This window comes from Neopelma chrysocephalum, unplaced genomic scaffold (genome assembly GCF_003984885.1).
Source record: "Neopelma chrysocephalum unplaced genomic scaffold, ASM398488v2 Primary Assembly neopelma1_24, whole genome shotgun sequence".
Taxonomy (NCBI): Eukaryota; Metazoa; Chordata; class Aves; order Passeriformes; family Pipridae; genus Neopelma; species Neopelma chrysocephalum.
In genome coordinates this window covers 1567868-1586965 of record NW_020897693.1, presented here as the reverse complement: position 1 = coordinate 1586965, position 19098 = coordinate 1567868, and the positions used below count along the sequence as shown (strand labels likewise).

Genomic DNA, 19098 nt, shown 5'->3' with positions numbered 1-19098 from the left:
CGGGACAACGAGCGGGAGCTGACACAGGTGACAATCCCACATCCTTGGCTCCTGACTGTCAAACACTGTACTCAGTCATATGAAGAACATGCAGATATTTGCACACCTTATCAAACCACTCAGATCACAGGCTGCTGATGAGTCCTTTTCCTTACTCAACACTCCCCATCATGGGTCATCTGTACCAGTATCAGTTTAGGGTTTTGTTCCAGATCATCGTGGGAGGCAGCACGGGAATGAAGATGGCTGGAATAATCCATGAACTGGGCTCAGCAGTGAGTCACCCACACACAGCCACACCCCCAGCCCCCCACTCCCGTACAATGCCCCCCTCATACCGACACTGGTCACTGCCGATGCTGGGCCACATCGTGATCCCAAAATCCTAAATAAGGAGCACAGATCAACCACCTCCAGACACCTTATTAAAAATATCAGCTGCACAAAGCTACATTCCACAAGCCTGTACTGACCAGTAGCACCAGCCACCCTCCTTGGCTCTGTGTTAATCACTCCATTATTCACATCACAGGCCTCTAATTACGCGGGTCTCCCTGTGAGCCTTTTAATTATTGGTGCATTCTTTTTTCCCTGTCCTCTTGGATTTCTCACAATTATCCAAGATTCAACAACAGGAAGATAACCCACAATATTAATTGCCCATGGAACATTTTGGGCAACATTAGAATCCATTTTGTCTGCAATAAAAATGTGAAATAAGTTGCTGTTATTGAATATGCTCCTTAGCTCTTTTCCTATCATCTTGCAAGTGGGAAAGCTTAAATCACGAACAATTTTAGCTCGCTAAGAGAGATGTTTCAGTTATATTTAGCCCTTCTAAAAGGGCAAAGTACTTGGAAGATACACACTTATTTGGATGCTTAAATATATTTCCAGGAATATGCTTCTTCACATATATTTGCAAGGTGACTAATCGCTCTGCTTGGTTCTCTTTTGAAATGTATGCTGGGAAACCACTAATTAACTTCATAATTTCGTCAAATCCAGAAGCATTTAAAAAACATTCTTACTGTGAGGGATGCAGGCAAAAGCAAGGTCTGACACACAGCTTTACCAAGGAAGTGCTACAGAGAGTGATACTTGCATGCAAGCAACTATGATTTCTCACCATGGACAAATTGCACATATTAAGCTACTAAACAGAGTATCAGCAACTAAAATGTGGTGAACAGGAAGTAACTCCTAGCAAGCACCCCAAAAAAATCCATATATTCAGTCACTCAATTGGTGTCTTGATGTGCACACAAAGCATTTAGCTTAAAAAAAAAAAAAAAAAGACAAACAAATGGCAAAACAAATCTAAGCACAGATTAAGGAAGCTGACAAATCACTTATGTTAGAAAATGTCTTTTAAAAGAATTAAGAAGCGGTCCTTTTAAGAAGAATTACAAAATTTATGACAGGACTTGCCACAACCAGATACAGTAGCCTTTAGGATGGACTTTCATTGTAGTTTTTGAGATGCAATAGATGGTACATAGCACCTACCTTGAATGTTTACAAAGTTTACGAGGTCTATTATGCAATTTCCGATCCCAATTCTCTGGGTCACTGGAGTTACTGTCATAAGGATGAGGCCGTCCTGCCATTCCACTGCCAGCTTCCTCACACTACTGCTCTGAAAAGCACACATGCAGCACTCACAACCTACATTAAGAGAGCAGTGTTTACCTTTAAGTAAAGCCACACAGGAGAAAAAGGTAAGACATGCAGAATTAAGTGTTGTTAGGCTTTGATTTTTTAAATGCAGATTACAGAAAACAGGAAATACGGAAGCACAACTTCGAAATTGCATGACAGTAACATTTTATACATTTTGCTGATACCTGCACTAAAAAGATCATTTTGTTATAGGAAATATAGTTCTATAAATGCTGGCAGGCAACTTCACTTTTGCAACAATTAATTTCACTGTGTCCAAACAGAAAAGTCACTGGTTATAAAACACAAGGCAAACACATCATAATTTTGTTCCAAACGTATAAAGTTAATTCAAAGAAAGATCCCAACTGTAGAAAAGAGACCAATAATTTTACAATTTGAATGGTTGACCAAGAGGAAAACACAATTAGCAGTTATGTCTGAGACCTCACTCCAAAGTGGAATCTACAGCAATTCCTGGAAACACTCAGTGTGGTTCAGTTCCACTGACTCCTGCAGAAAAGTCGCATTTAAAAATTTAATAAAAATAGACATAGTAAGCTCCCTTTCCTTCACTGGGATATGATATTAATGTTCAACTCCCACTAAAATTCACTCTTGGATCAAAACACCTTGTGGCTGTCAATAAGGACTGCCAATCTTAAAGACAGGTGTTCAAGTCATACCTATAAGTGATGGTTGTGTCAAGAGAGTTGTACAGTTGAGAATGACCTGGTTACAAAAATGAAAAAGTAGCCACAAGTGAGCAGCTGATGATTGCACAGCAGCTGGAAAAAAATCAAATTACAGACATATAAACCTGCTAAATAACGGAAAGGTAGGCTAATGTTTCTTTAAAATTTTAAGGTAAATATTTTAGAAACATTGTATCTCCACCTCACCTCTCCTTAAGATATTTTTGTTACATTCAATGAAACTTATCCTGTTTGGAAGTGAGTCCCGAAAGAATTGAGACTTCTTTAAAACAAAGTTGCTGCTCAAATAAACTGTCCCTTTAGTCATGGAAAATAGAATAACTCTTCTGTCAAATTTAGATTCTCCTAGCTAAATTTAGACCCAAAAGTTTTAGTTACAGCAGAATGGTAGAGAACAAGCTTCTTGAAAATGTTGGTTGCATAGGAGTTTTTCCTTCATGTTCAGGTCTAACCAACAAAACAGATTTCATACAAAGTATACAATCTCCACCACAGGGTTGGGTCTTTCTCCTGTTACAGTTTCTATAATTAAACACATTTTGATTGGAAGACTGGCATGGTCAGGTGTCCATATAGAGTCCGGAAAAGGAAAAAACATTTTATTTAAAATTACAGGAACTCTGTCATGCAAAAAAAAGGCAAAAAGCTCAGATAACCATTTTATGGTGTATTACCTAGAAATTCAGGTTATCAAAGCACAATGTGTGCAAGGATATTACACAGAGGTTATAGGATCTACACACATTTATCAGGAGCTTAACAAGGAGAAACCTACAACCTATGTCAGAACAGAAAAAGCATTGTTAAGGAGACAAAGGGAAGGAAGGTTGGTTTATAAATGCAGTTGTGAGTTACTCCAGCAGCAGTCATTCCAACTTAGGTTCAGGATGATGTACACAGGCAACACAAAGATAGAGACACCTTTTACCCCGAGTCAAAGTGAATTGTGTCCATTGAGTCACTCGAGCAAGATGCCCAGTGAGTCCTGCTACTGTGGCAACAACACCGTGTGGGACAGAGAGCCAAGACCAGGAATGCCCCAGAGGATGCCACAGCTGCCCCTGTGCAATCACACCCAGCTCCTGACCATGACAGGGTCCTGCTTCCACTCCGGTTTGCCGAAGCACCACGCGGCTCTTTACCAGCTTTTGCTTCTCTCCACAAACTCTCTCTTCCCTTTAAAACCATCTAAAAGACATTTTGCCCCCTCAGGTACAGACCAAAGCAGGTGCCTTGGGCATCCAGCACCCAGTTCTTACTGAACAGACACCAATAGTTGAATTTAGCTTTTGTACTGGGAAGGTGTGTAAAGAGCAGCTGTTTTCAGAGAACTGCAGCTGAAAGGCCAATGTAAAGTCACTTCCTTAAACTGTCTCACACTTTCTGCCTTCTCCCCATCTCTCTTACAGTGAAAATTCAACAGGAGGGTCCAGGTCCACACACACTTCAAAGGAAAAGCCTGTTTTAGGTCGGCTCAGTTCCTCAATCTCCTTTGCTATGCAGCTACACTTAAGCTACCGCAAACAACAGATGACACAGAAGGACAGAAACAAATAAATGGAACTGCTCCTCATGAACAACAGCATTCCCTTTTCCCAGCTTAAAGCACCTGAGGAACCCCAGCAGCTTCACCAGACTGGCACACAGCTCAGAAAACAAGATGAACAATCCAAGTGTCCAAAGCTACAGCTTGTGAAACCTCTTATTTAGCTCCAAGCATGTCACACTATGAACAAGAGACAGTCTTCCCTCCATCCTCCACTCCACAATTAACATTTCAACAATCTCAACAATTAACATTTCTCTCAGAAACAATCTGCTGTAACACAGCCAGTTTTTCTCCCTGACCACTGCTGACAGCGCTGTTGTGTGGATTATAAACAAATGTATTTATCGATTTTATTTCAAGTTTTAACAATCCTGTAAGACTATAAATAAGGAATTCTTTTATGTTTTTCTCTATTGAAAATAGTTGGGGTTTTTCCAATTAGCAAATGCTTTATGCATTATTTACTAGTAACTAACTAGTCATCTTGATTCTTTTTAAACAATTCTGCAAAACCACTGTTTTTCTGTAATAGAAAAGAATGTTTCAACTGTGGTTTAATGTTCTTTTTTTTTTTTTAGGCGTGGATTCACACTGGGGGGAATAAACAAAGCATGTTTTCAGGACACATTCTGACCTTGGGTGTAAAAAAACCAAAAACTAAAAGAAAAACTGCAAGAGTGCATGGCCACAAATATTATTCAATGCCTTCCACGAAATCAAGGAACTGCATCTGAAATGTTGGTAAAGGGGAAAAGGCACTGGGAACACAGGAAATACAGAATCAAATCCAAATACCCTCAATAGATCACACAACACTGGCACTTTGGCCCAAGTGATTGCCATCCTAATCAGCTAACAAGCAATTCTCCAGGGCTAAAGAATGATTTCACACCCTTCTGCAGAAAGCTAATGCTCCAGAGAATTCTCACAAGGAGTTATAGGAAATCAGGAAGCAGACTTTAATTTTCAAAGCTTTCAACATAAACAGCCAGAACACTTCAGATTTGCTAACATCAACTTGAAGCCAGAATCATCACTAATTTATGAAAGTTGTAGGCTACTGAAATACAAGGGAATTTTAAAGACAGACACCCAGTGGGTTTGAAAAGCTAAAAGTCGATGTGGTAGAACCACTCCAGGCACTGAAAAATAGAGTAATTAATGTGTTTACACCACTACTTGAAGAGCTCATGAAAAGATGTATCCTACACTCTCCTGTGATAGATGCTGAACAGATTATTTTAAGTAATACCTAAAGCATATTCAGTTCTGTGCCATGACAACATAAAATGCACAAAAGAGGCACAGCAGATTAAGCAAGATTTAGACAACAGTAGATGCTGGACAGAAGTAGGCATATACTTTGGTGAGATGCAGGACTTGCAGTTTTCAAAGATAGTGCAGGTTAGGGGAGGCTGGAGAAGGCTCTTTGGAAATCTTTGAGGAAAGAAACAAAGCTAATCTCAACCAGTATCAACACATTTCCAGCCAGCCAGAATATTGTGGGCTGCAAAGCTCTGGAGTCTTACTAAGAAAGATGATTAAAATATCCTGAATTTCCTCTGGCCACCAGCTCGTCAGGTAGAACAAAGAACTGATTGCTCCAGCTGTCAGTACTGAAGACAACATTCAAATAACGAAGCACTTCAGGCATCTACTCAGCTCTAAGCTTTGGTCAGAAGCATTTCCCAAAGTAGGGCAGGTTTCAGAAGCTTGTCTGCTCTAACCTGCCCCTTCAGCAAAATCCACTGTAAAGGTGAACCAGGATAATCAGAAAGCTCCAGTAGACAAGTAACGAGGTAGGACAAAACCTGGCATTAGTTGTGACAGAGAAACTCAGATTAAATATTTAGACTTTCTGTAAGGAGTGACAGTCTGCTGTTCGCTGCCTCTAGTCATCAAAGCACAAAAGCAGCAACAACAAAAAGGAACTTATAAGTTAGATTCACTGGGAATGCAAGCACAGTGACATTGCATCCTAATTAAGAAATGCAGTTCAAAGGACACATGCTCATAATGCAAACACCACATATCATGGAAATCCATACCTGTCAAGTGAGCTTCTTGCAAAGTAGTGCAGAGATCAGTCACAATTCAGCCACACAAAGTAGCTTTATAAATTATCATCACTGAAATGTTACCAAACTGACACTGATTAAAGCACAGCTAAGAGACATCCTCTGCAATACAGTCTCAACATTAACATAGTAGGTCAGGATTGAAGCTTCTCTTAATGAGCAAATAAAAAGGAAAAAAAATAGAGTAGTCACAGGAAGCTGATGATATTCCTAACTATAGAACCATAAACAACAGATATCCAGTGACTATCCTGCAAGATTTAACTTTATAATTCCCTAAGGGAACATGATGATAAAACAGCTATTTGACATTGGAAGACTGAAAAGCAAGATGCAGATGACTCCCAACTCCCCCTTCTGTACTAGGATTCACTGTGTGAAATCTGCCAAGGTCTGCCCACAAAAAGCTCAGTGGAGTGAGCAACTTCTCCCACCAATTCTCCAAGCAGAATCTTGGCTATCACTGCAGGAAAAAGGAGCAGAACCCAACTCCTTGCCACTACTACTGGCCCCATGGCCTGTGGGCCAGCAACACAGAGCAGACAGACACATCTGTCAGGGCTTCATCACACTCAGCACCAGGGATGAGATAAAGAGAATCAGAGCATCAAACAGATTTCCTGAAGAAATAAGTGAGGTCTATACCCATGGCTGTACCCAGCAGTAACAACACACCTCACGAGCAAGAAAATTCTCACACAGTTTTTCACATCTGAAATGAATTATAAATTAGCTTCTGATCTTATACATACTTTTATTGACAAGCAAGAGCACCAGGCCAAGATTTAAACAACACTGCTAAAGCAAAGCTGTGCTGAAAGAAATTGGCTCATAATGAGCTTTTGATTTCTGTGTGTGCACGGAGGACAAAGGAGCCCCAACCTCAAGAACACAAGCTATGAAAACACACAGTTTATAACAAAGTGACAGAAAAACCAATAGGGATGACATCTGTTACTAATTTAACAAAGTCATGTCATCCACACATCAGCTGTTCACCATTTGCAAGAGCAATTGTGCCTTAGAGGAAAACTGGGCTTCAAGAAGGAATCTAATGTGTGATATGAGGGCTGCTCCACCTTGTTGTCCTTCTTAACCCCCACCGTCCCTGGCATTAATGCACTGGGCAAAAGTACCTACACAGATGTGCTGGAAAAACTTCCAAGAGCAGCCTCAGACAGCACCATCGGCACAGACAAGATGTACAAGGAGGTTTTGAGACAGAAATGGCACAAATTAAGAGGGAATATTCAAACGTTGTTGGCAGGAAGTCTGTGTGTCTTACAAGAAAATCTCTGATATTTTGCAAGAGACCCAGTCAAAGACACACTGACAGACCTGCAGGACACACACAGTGGAACATCTTCCTTAACTACAGAGCAATTGAAAAAGAAAGGGGAAAAAAAATCAACCAGTTCCTTTTGACTGTACTTGTGCTCAAGCTACAGGAATTCAAGGCAACCTACACAAGATGATGCAGAGGCACATTTTTTTAGCTCACATAAAAGATAACAGATGTGAACTATCAGTTTATGGACTGTGAAAAGTGTGATAGCTGATGACTGGGACTGCATTTCTGGGACATCTAATTCAACAGAAAACCCAGGAGAGAGAGAGAGGGAGTGTATTCCAGGGAAAGGATCAACAAAGCTGAAGGAACAGAGGTAAGTACTCTTTCAATGAATCACAGCAGATGATTCACGAGGAATACAGGCAAACAGAAGTGAGGAGAACAGCAAGGACAGTCAAAAAGGCTACTGAGAAACCAGATTTTAAGCATGTACTCAAATTTGTAAGAGGCAGCCAACAATAAAGAACAAAAAGATACAATGCTCAACCACTGCTTTGGACAAAGAAGCCCCACAAGTGACAGGAACAAACCTGGGAGAGGTCTATGATGGAGGTGGGTCCCAGTTCTGAAAGAAAAGAGTTCTAAAGTGACACAGTGGATGGGATCGGAGATAAACAGGAAAAAGATGCAGAAGCAATAGCTAGAAACAAAAGTGAATTTAAAGAAAAAAACCAAACAGGCAACTGCAACACATAATTGTGCTATGACAGATTTATCACACAAGCAATTGATATTTTCTGCAAATAAAATATGCTGACGTAGAAAAAAAATATGATAAAGATGCCGAACTCATTACGAAATCGTTTGAGTGGGTAAATCACTGCTCAAGGATTATGTAAAATAAGTGTGCTCAGGAATTATACGACGGCTGTCAGGCAGTCCTGAGCAACAATACTGTCTCTGCACAGGCCTCGCAGTGAAGGCAGGTCCTACCAGTAAACGATACATGACGAAAAGCATCAATTTAAGCCGCGTCCAGCGCGCTCATTCACCCCTCACTGAGCGGAGCGGCCGCGGGGGTTGAGGGGTGGAGGGGGCGGGTAAATCCGTCTGCGGCGTTTTTGGGGTGAAAAACCTTCAGCACGCGGTCAGCGAGGCTGCCCAGGGAGGCCGCGGGGTCTCCCCCTCTGGAGACATCCCGGACCCACCTGGACGCGCTCCTGTGCCACCTGCTCCGGCCGGCCCTGCCCGGAAGGGGGGGTTGCGCAGGGGGATTGCCTTCCGACCCTGAGGGTTCCGTGGTTCTGCGGCAGGGGTTCCCCGCGGCGAAGGGTCCCACACGCCCCGGCTGTGCCCCCTCAGCCACCCCCTCCCTCCCTCCCTCACTCACCGGCCGAGCCGCGTCCGCTCCCGCCGCCCCGCCAGGCCCGGCGCACCCGCCGCCACCTCTCGCGAGAGCCGCCCCCGCTGCCGCGGAGGAGGCGCTGGCGGAGGCGCCCGGATCTCGCGAGAGCCGCGGGACGCCGTTGCCAAGGGAGCGGCGCGCGGCACTCCCTGAGGGGGCGGGAGAAGGCGGGGGGGTGGAGAGGTGGGAGAATAAATTCCCCCGTGGATAAAAACGGACAGGGGAAAAAACAAACAAACAAACACCAACACAACAAACACCAGACGAGTGAAACGTTACAAAGCACAAATCACCGCAAACAGGAACAGAATAAAATACACTGATAGAAACATGATAAATCCTCCCCGGCGAGCGTGGGGGACGGCCGGTGTGAGGGGCCGGGGCGGTGCTGGAGGGCGAGCGCCGCCCGCCGGCGGTGGGGAACGGCAGAGGTGTGGAGCCGGGATCTTGTGGAGCCGGGATCTCCCCTGAGGAGCCTGGAATTCCCCCGTAGAGCCGGGATCTCCCCTGAGGAGCCTGGAACTCCACTGTAGAGCCGGGATCTCCCCTGAGGAGCCTGGAACTCCACTGTAGAGCCGGGATCTCCCCTGAGGAGCCTGGAACTGCCCCATAGAGCCGGGATCTCCCCTGAGGAGCCTGGAACTGCCCCATAGAGCCGGGATCTCCCCTGAGGAGCCTGGAACTCCCCCGTAGAGCCGGGATTTCCTTGTGGAGCCGGGATCTCCTCTGAAGAGCCGGGCTCTCTCTGTGGAGCCGGGATCTCCCCTGTGGAACCGGGATCTCCCTGCAAAGCCGGGATCTCCCTGTGGAGCAGCACTGAGGGGATAATAGCGGCGCAGGTATCACATAATAGAGTTTATCTAGGCGAGCTGGCATCTGCTATCTCAAGCTTCGTCCTAAAACCCATTCCTGATTTAAATTACAACCGCGTGTTTGTACAGCCCTATAGGTTGTATAGATTTTGCGTAATCTGCAGTCTATTTAGGAATATAATTAGTGGACGTGGCTCTCATTCTGTAATACCCCAGCAGAACTACCATGTCCCACATTTTAGGTAACTTCAGTGCACTGAAGTGTCACAGGTGTTGAGAGGACACTGAACCGTTTGCAATGTCACGGGATGGAGGAGGGAGAATAAACCAACACCGAGCACCAGCTGTATTCAGATAACTGAGAGATGAGATTCAGATTAAAAAGAACATTTGTCTCTCTTCTAAGATATCTTCTACAGCATTGTTATTAAGGATCATATATTAAGCGGGGTTTGTCTTCCATGTCAGTTGAAAGGATTGTGGAACTCCAGATTATCAGTATATTGAAGCAAATTTGAATTAGTGGGCAGTTTGGGAGGAGAAAGAGAAAGAAGCAAACTTCTGCTCAACCTTTTGAATGTCTGTCTGTTCTCCTCTGTGCACTGTGGGAAGCCAGTCCAGTTGCACAGAGGATATATTGGGGAAGCCCCACTCTGGAGACCAACCACCATATATGGGGTCTTACCAGAATCTCTTAAACCAGATTTTAAGAGATTTGGACCAGACTTCCCAGGGAAAACATGTGGGTAAGAGGGAACATGAATCTATATCCTACTGATGAGTATATCCACTTTGAGCAGGGGTTCTGATTTAACTACTGGTGGAGGAACTTGATTAATTTGTTGTCAGATTCCAGAGCCTGGAACTGTACAGCCAATGCTTTTTGTATATTTTAGATCCTCCTCTTTCAGGGACAGCTAGGGGTTTTGATCTCAGGATTCAGTGAGTATATACCTCTGGACTTGCCTGAGGTGTACACTGAGGATCTGCATTAGCAGATCTCACTGCTTCAGACAGGGAACATTAGACAGACAGGTTGTACTCCTCATGCTCCTTGGGGAGAGGAGGGGAAGAGGAGGCAAGAGAGCAAGGATTTGTGCCTTTGCTACACCAAAATACCCCACAAAGAACAGAAGCTTTGCTACAATATACAGCAAAACATGGATCTGTTAAATGAATTCTCTTTTTCCATCCTTTAACAATGACCACAGAGATAAACCACACAGTTCTAGAAATCCAGCAGCAGAACAATGAGGGCCAAGCAGCTCTCACAAAAGCTGTCAGAATGTGCTAACAAGGCAAGGAGTCAGATGCCACACGTTTAGCAGTGAACTGAGCAACATGAAACAGTAGCATTTACAGCAGCCAAAGTCAGAAGCAGCTTAGAAAGCCAAATCACAGGCAGTTAAATCTCCAGTGGCAGGATCTCACAAATTATCTTGTTTCTATTTGACTTCATGTGATTCTGGCTTTGTCAATTTTTCTTTTTTTTTTTTTTTTCACTTACTACTGTTTTACTCCCCCTGAGGACGGATATTGATATTAGTGCTTTTTGTTTCAGTGAGTCACCAGTCAGAGATGTGATTATCTTTCTTTTCAGTGAGAATTTTATAAAAACCAGGTGTGTACAGTAGATGTGTGTCTGCATGGGATAGGTCTTTGAGCACACAGGTCTTGGCAAAAAGCCCTTGTCAGATTATAAAGCAAGGTGATCCTCCCTCTCTGCTTGGTGCTACTGAGACCACATCTGGAGTATGGTGTCCAGTTCTGGGCTCCTCAGCACAAGAAAGACAAGGAGCTGCTGGAGAGAGTCCAGCGGAGGCCACAAAGACAACTAGGGGTCTGGAACATCTCTCCTATGAGGAGAGACTGTGGGAGCTAGGCCTGTTTAGTCTGGAGAAGACTGAGAAGGGATCTCCTTAATGCATATAAATCTCTCAAAGGCAGGTGCCGAGAGAATGGTGCCAGACTTTTTCCAGTGGTGCCCAATGACAGGATGAGGAGCAATGGCCGAAAGCTAAAACACAAGAAGTTTCACCTCAACATGAGGAAGAACTTCCTTCCAATGAGGCTGGCAGAGCACTGGAATAGGCTGCCCAGGGAGATTATGGAGTTTCCCTCTCTGGGCATGTTCAGAACCCACCTGGACACGTTCCTGTGTCACCTGCTCTGGGTGACTCTTTCTATTTAGAAAATAGAGTTCTTTGTTTAGATCAAAATGCCAAAGTTTATGATTTTGGCACTTGAAGATTACATAGTTTCTGCACGTGTCATTGTTGTAAGGGAACATGAATAGGTTTGTGCTTGGTAAATACCTTTTGTTTAACCATCAAAATGATTTTATGTGCAGGAAAGATGAAAGAAAAAGTAAAAATTGCTCTCATCATTATTTTTGTATTTATATTGCTGTAATAATATAAAATGGCTTAATAGTCTTGTCCCAAATGCTAAGTTATATCAGAATAGTCACAGGTCAGTCAGGTATTATGCTTTAATGTTACGTCCAAGAGCTTTTGGTCCACTTTATTTGGTAATACATAAGTGAGACATAGGTACAAAAATGCAATTTTATTTATTTAAGTTAGCACAGATGTCTGATAAAAGAATAAATAGAAAGTGCACTTTAAGGCCTCGATTCTACAACCAGACAAGTGGCAGGGAGCCCTTGCCCAGACACCCCATCTGCTCATAGCACCAGGGCCTTTACTTTGATAGAGGTACAGCCAAGATGATGAACTACAGCTCACTAGTTACAAGTCTCTAGCCTTCAGCAGATTGAATTTATATGTGTAATGATTGAGGAGGTTTTTACTGGGCTCCCCAAGGTGTGCTAGACATCAAACAAACAAATAAGGATCGACATGGGAACATAAACGCAGCCACTTCGGCTTAGAGCAGCAATTAAACCGGGTTTGAGCTCCGGCGAGTTTGGAGGCACCCACCATTCTTCCTGCTGAGAAAACTTCCTTATTCTTCAGAACTGACTGAGGATCCTAAACACATCTGTGCCTATACCATGCAAAATAATTTTGTAGTTGCTGCTTTTTTTATATTACTGCCATAATTGATTTTTTTCCCATCCATTTCTTTCTGAGCCTTGCTTAGGGTTTGAATGTATTACAGATCATGGCTCCTCTCTCAGCATGATTTCTGCATGTTAATGTTTCTCGTTTTGGAGACTTGGAAACCTGAGATCCTAATTCTACAAAAAAATTGCATAGGGAAATGAGTGATTTTATTTATGAGAGCCACTGCTCTCATGAACAAAAATTACTTATACATGAGGCCTAACATATTATACAGGAATTCGGAGATATATAGTTTATAGAGAAAATGAGGGACAAAAAAATTATATTGTAAGATTTTTGTTTCAGTTGTAATTGTCTGGTATAGAATCAATTCCCAGTTCTATAGTTAGGGCTGTGCTTGCATACATGCTACCATCTCTGCTCCTGCTGTTTCTGCAGTTAATTATAGGTTGTAATTTTTTGGATGGGAAGGTAATCAAACCTTTCCTTCGATTCAGTATTTTGCAAAATTAAACCTTCATATCTCATATTTGGTTTTAATTTTATCCCATTCTACTTTTAAGCTTTGTCTTCCTACTTTATTTTATTTTATGTTTGCACTCTTTAATCCTGAGTTATTATCATGCAGCTTTTGCTATGTAATTAATGTTCATCTGATTTTAGGCCTCCTTCTGAAAATCAAAGTGAGTTTAAGTTTACATATTTTCATTAGTACAAAGTCAAATAGAATTTAACTCTGGGCAAAAGGGTGCCCTATTCTGCAGACAGACTCCACTGAATTTATTCACTGCTGGTTAACAGCACAAGCAGTCCTAGTGATTACCTACAAATGCTGCCCATGTAAGAGTTGTAGAACAGGTCTTAAATGATCTTTCAACTTTCTTGCTGTTTTGAGCTTCTTTCTGTCTTTTATGCTGGCAATTTATAAGATACATTAGCCAAAAGATACCCAGAAATTAGCAGCAATAGTCCTGGGTAGACCGTAAATACATTTTATTATTTGGTTGTGAGATGTCTAACTCAACCTTGAGCGGAGCCTTCAATCCTTACTGCAGTTTGAATAAATAACAATGAAACGCCCTACTTGATCAGTGATATACAGACACGTGCTCACGTGGACAGACACAATGCTCTGGCCTTTTTCCTTATGGCTTTGTTTTAAAGAGGACATCCATGTAAGCTTTGTCCAGATCCACAGATTTCTTCTGCATGGCTGCCCTCAAGTGCTCCGGGAGCAGCCTCCGGCCCAGGACAATGTCATCCTTGCTGCGAGGCCTCTGGGTCCGGGCATCCTCCAGGGCACTGTGCACGTCCTGCAGCTTCATCTGGAGCCAGTCCTGTCTCTCCACAGCGTGTCGGTGCTCCCCAAGGTTATGCATCAGCTGCATCTCACTCACTGATCTTTTCCTGCAGGAAAGAAGAGCGAAGAGAGAGACTCGTGGTGGCCCTTCTTGAATTCCAGATCCTCGCTCAATGACCTGGGTTTGGGAACTTTTGTGAGGTATCGCAATGCAGAGCTGTAGAAGCTGCCTCTCTGATTTGTAAGGGATAGAAAAATGTTGTTCCAGACTCCCTAGTTTGCAGGTGTCTGGGCATTTTTCTGGGGAATTTTTAAATTTTATTTAAAATGTAGTTAGCAAGCCTAGTTGCCACCTAGTATAATGGTTGAAAATTTTGGTTTATGTGCTATTTTTTTTTCAGTCAAGGGCTGGTAAGAAAATCAGTCAAGTGGCTTAGAATGAGAGAAGCAGAAGGTAAAATAACAGCATGATTAAAGAGTCCAGTAAATCAAAACCTCCCACCCAAATATTCAGTTATAGTATTAATATCTGTCATGGTACCAGTAGGATGGTGACAAATTCTATTCTGAATCACTAATTACAAAAAGCCCACAAAAGAAAACAAAGTAACTAGAATTTGTATTTGAACAAGTGAAAGTCAAATCAATTTGACTGGATCTTTCAAAAAACAGATTTTGCTTGGTTTGTTACCTAGAGAAGAGAGGGAGGGTATATGGTGATATATTAGTGAGAGGGCATCAAAAATGGGAATAGTCAGGTTTTGTGACAATCCTGTTTGACTGTGTATTTATCATTTAATTTAGCTGTTGTAGATGAGCTTAGGGCTTATGTGATACTAGGTCAATTAGATCAACCAAACTATGGCATTTATTCAGTGGCAGTTTTCTGTGATCATTAGAGCTAAGGAAAAATGATTGCCTGTGGATTTGAGTCTCAATTGGTTGCTGTTGGTGTCTAAGTGTGAGTTCCAGCTAGAACCTCACCCAGTACAAAAGATGCCTTCCTGTGTGGACCCCCAAGGGATGCAGCTCACCCAATGATATTCCAAAGAGAAGACTTAAAGAACAGCCAAAGCCCTCCTGTGTATAACAATGTACTTACACCATTGGTCTCCCATCAGAGTTTGTAAGAAAGCATATGGTGTATAAGAGGATTGCAGTCCGGGCCAGGGTTTTTATAGAAGTCATTTTGTCTACAAAGATAGAAATTAATACATGTGTAAATCTGTGTTTCAAGTAATTCCTCTCAAATCCAAAGAAAGCCATCGTTTTTGAAAAAATAGCTTTTTTGTGAAATGGGTTAGGAATGCAAATGAAGAATTTAGTTCCAACTTACCTCCTAAGCAACTCTATAAACTTAGATGCCCTCCATCATGATCATCATCATCCTCCTCTAGGTGCCTATCTCTTGCATAATTGGTTGAAAAGCACCATGTTCTTCCAATATTATTAATACTACTACTATATTATTACTCCTTTATAGCCTTCAAGTACTGTGAAATACTTGTATATAACTATGCAAGTAAAAACTTCTGTTCTTTTATCTATTTCTTTTGCACATTCTTTAGAATGAAGAGGCTGAAACTCGACAATTTTGCAGAGGCATAACTCTACTGAGTTCTGTCATTCCCTGTTTAGTTGCATAAAAGAAATCAGAATTAAGCCCCTCATTTTTTTCAGGGAAATCCTGCATTGCCAGTATGAATTCCCCTCTGATTTGCACATCATCAGCAAAACTGCCATTTGAAATATATTTGGAAAATATTTATTGCTGATGATGCTACAACAGGCAGAGATGACAGAGTTCCAGTATCAGTTTCCAGTTTGGATTTTCAGTATTGGCAGTCAGAAAAGGCATTTTTTTGTTACAGCTTAAGAAACTTGATACAGAATAACTGAAACTTAAGAAATATAAAACTCCACAGTACCGTTTTTGCAATAGTTTCTGCAGCTTTACTTAGGTCAGAAAAGCATTTATAGGATGGTCTCTTACATGACACTATGACTGTGGTCCTGGCAGTCCATCTAACCCAATATTATAAATTCAGGACATGAATTCACTTCAAGTTATTTCTAACTCACTGCCTCAGATTTTTTCATTTCACAGATTTGGTTCAGATAATATAACACTTTGATTTTACTAACACTCACCTTTTTTTAAGATGTTCGGAAAGGAACGAATGTAAAATGAATAAAGAATCAATGATAAAGAATCAATGATAAAATATTCTAAATAAGTCTTCCAGAGAACTTGGAAAGAAAAAGTAGAGTGTACTTACCAGATAGAATGTTAAAGAGGTTTCTGGTTTGGGTATGTCGGCAGATGACTGTCTCTTGATGTCAAGGATATTTAAAGACTACTGAATTGGTTTAGTGGACCCCTTAAATGTAACTTTAAAATAGAGCTTCTAAGTAACTTGGAAGCCCTTTTATTGTCTCAGTTGATGTCACTCTCTCAACACACACCCTCCTCCTGACCCTCATGTACCCACCCTCGGATGCTTTTGTTAATTTAGCATTTACAGGGAAAGAGGTCTCAGCAAAAAGAAAGTCCTGGGTAGCTGTGAAGAAGGTAGATGAGGCTGCAAGGTCAGTGATCTACAAATGCAAAATTAAAACAAAATATTGAAAAGCTAAGATCTGTAATGCTCGTGGGAAATAAGAAAAGTCACTTCAGGCCAGCTACAAGGTTTCTTTGTAAAAGAATATACTGGAGAGGAGCAGAAGCCCCAAGAATGATAGAGGATCCTCTTTTTAAAAAGAAGCTGGTGCCACTGAAAAGTTGTTCAAATGATCTGTTCCACCTGCACCTATGAATATCCCTGAACACCTCAAATGTGCTAGGTGGAATGAAGGCATTCGAAGCAGCTGTGATATAAATTAGTACTTTAGAAATCTGGGAAAAGAGTTATAGAGCTCTGCCCACGTTCTAAGAAGTGAAATGTGTAAATCAGAGGTACTTTCCCATATGCATGAAGAAAGATTATTTTTGGCTGCAAGATGTTTTTCCTATATTAGGAGCTTCTTCTGAGTTCCAGTGTCTTTTTCCAGAAAAAAAACCCAAAAACCCACAAACAAAAGCCAGTTTGCATCTGCACATTTTAGCACACAATTTGGAAGATATTATTGCTTTTACCATGAATACTTTATGTTAATTTTATATTCCCCTGGTATTTCATAAAGAGATAAAAAAATACACTTTATAATACTGATTTGCGTAGATGTTATTCTCATGGGAAAAGGAAGGGAAGAACCAGGAACTCCAAAAAAGCTCTGGAGATCTCATGGTTCCCTTAGTAAATAAAAAAGTGAGTAACTGAGAAGTAATGAAGTCATTCACTTAGACAAGTTCAAGAAAACAGGGTAAAGATAGTTTCCAGCATTATACTCTCAGGTGCCAATATCCTTTCCCCCTACACACAAATGCAGGGGGTTTATGGGAATATGTTTTATTAGATTTGTATCTCTTGTGACCACCAGGGATACTAAGCTGAAGGCAAAAATGTGACTAAATTATTATAAAGGGATATTCATAGTTATAATGTGAATAAAAATGGACATGGCATAACAGGAAAGGATCTGAAAGTGGCAATGAAAAGCTCCATGTTTTGGATTTTACCACAGTATGTGTGAAACCTCTAGCAAAATCCTCAAGGAAGGTTTTTTTTACAGAGGCCTGACATTCATATGGAACCTTTAGCCTGAACTAAAGGACAAGGGTTAGAAAATCCAGTGTCTGTGTATAGAACAAAAAATCATGATTTCTCGTAAACTGGCAACAACTGATAGCAAAAACTGGCAATAAACCATTAGTAGCAATTGTAAAAGGAGTGTTAGCAGGCTTGAGTTGCCCATGTTACTCTTTGAGTTGCAGTTGTGACCCCTGCAACACCCAAGTAAATCTGGTAGAGACCCCAGGCTGGAGCTTTGAATAAAACTAATATAGAGGAAACACCAGAGTATGATGTTGTAATTAAAAATCCTGACTTCAGACAAGCTATGGTGTGTCAGTATGGATGCCCTTAAACAAGATGTAATTTTAGCTGGTTTATTTGCAGCATGCCTACTCCTTAAAACAACTCTGATTTCTTTTTATTGTCATTTTTATTCAAAGGTAGTGACAGGTTGTACCTAAAATCTTGAACAGAGATGGCCTAACTTGATACTTTAAAAAAAAGGCAGTTTGCCTCAGATGAGTGAAGATGTAAAAATTAAAAAATTTTAAATATGGGCCCCATTATATGTAAAAAATAAAAGCTGTGATGGCAATTAAAGAAACTCCACATTGCAGCTCAACATTTGCATGGCTGTATATGCAGGGGGAAAAAAGTAACTTATTTTTATTTGGATTATTAACCCTGGTATCTATAAATTATGTTATTTGAAAATACAGCTGCTAATAACTTACCTAATTTCATCCATATTTGCTAAACTTGGCCTATCAAGTGTGTAAATGACAGATAGTGGACCAAGTGAATGTATTTTATTTACCAAATATTTTAATTGTGTACACTTTTGTTTGGACACAGTGTATTCACTGTTTCATGATGAGCTGAAAATGGTATTGAGCTCTTTTAATTTTTCAGGCAGATGATGATTCATGTTCAGATTCAAATTTTTCTCTTTCTTAGGCATCCTTTTAAAAATTCATATCACTTTTAGGGACTACTTAATAGAAGACCTGAACCCAGGAAACTAGGGCTAACAACTGCTGAAATGCTGTTCAGTAGGAGGCCTAAGACTACCCAAATTTATAGGCACTACCATGAAAAAGAAAGAAAAAATAAATATTATCCCCTCAATTAAAAGACATTTCACAATGCTTTGTAGGTATAAGAACATGCACACAAATACAAAAGCAAAATATGGAAAATCCTGCAGTTTCTTAGGAACTTTTAGTGCCTACAAATGAGGACTGACCTACAGAAGGCAATTTTTACTCCTCTTGGAGTAAGAAGAGGGAAAACACAGTGGATTCTGAGTTTCCATACCCTGAAAGCAGCAGGCTGAGAATGAGCCTCAGTGGGTACGACTGAACAGAGCAGTCAGGAGAATATAAACCATCAAATGTTTCAGTAACCTACCAGACAAAGGCAACCAATTCAGAAGCTGATTGCAAACTATTGGTGTAGATGCTGCTTTGTCAATACTGACATTTCTTTTCCTTTGGAAGAGGTAACTTTTGATGAGACTTAGGCTGAAGTACAATAATGTTAAAAGATTGTAGTTCAAACGTGTGACTATTTTTCTATGTAC

General features: G+C 41.1%; 2 protein-coding genes across 6 annotated transcripts in view; both read right to left on the bottom strand.

Annotated features, from left to right (window-relative positions):
• BTBD10 (BTB domain containing 10) overlaps positions 1–8756 on the bottom strand; it is a 28081-nt gene extending 19325 nt beyond the window's left edge. Inside the window, exons 1-2 of one of the 5 annotated variants that reach the window (XM_027699570.1) lie at positions 8687–8756; positions 1510–1668 (exon numbers count right to left, since the gene is read on the bottom strand). In XM_027699570.1, coding sequence (XP_027555371.1) covers positions 1510–1610 — 101 coding nt within the window. In that variant the 5' untranslated portion in view covers positions 1611–1668; positions 8687–8756. Of the gene's footprint in view, positions 1–1509; positions 1669–7886; positions 7923–8686 lie in introns of those variants that run through there. The other 4 variants (XM_027699588.1, XM_027699579.1, XM_027699597.1 and 1 more) reach the window with 4 other exon arrangements.
• Positions 8757–13687: 4931 nt separating this feature from the next.
• On the bottom strand, positions 13688–15073 carry PTH (parathyroid hormone). The gene is made up of 2 exons (XM_027699475.1): positions 14945–15073; positions 13688–13949 (listed from the first exon to the last, which is right to left on the bottom strand). The coding sequence occupies exons 1-2, from the start codon at positions 15028–15030 to the stop codon at positions 13688–13690; spliced, it is 348 nt and encodes a 115-aa protein (XP_027555276.1). The 5' UTR covers positions 15031–15073.
• Between the last annotated feature and the right edge of the window lie 4025 nt (positions 15074–19098).

Bases quoted from the DNA above. Each gene is read 5' to 3' on its own strand.
- PTH (XM_027699475.1), bottom strand. From the start codon at position 15,030: ATGACTTCTATAAAAACCCTGGCCCGGACTGCAATCCTCTTATACACC. The intron at 13,950-14,944 runs GTAAGTACATTG...TCTTTCCTGCAG, and splicing joins TCTGATGGGAGACCAATGGT to GAAAAGATCAGTGAGTGAGA.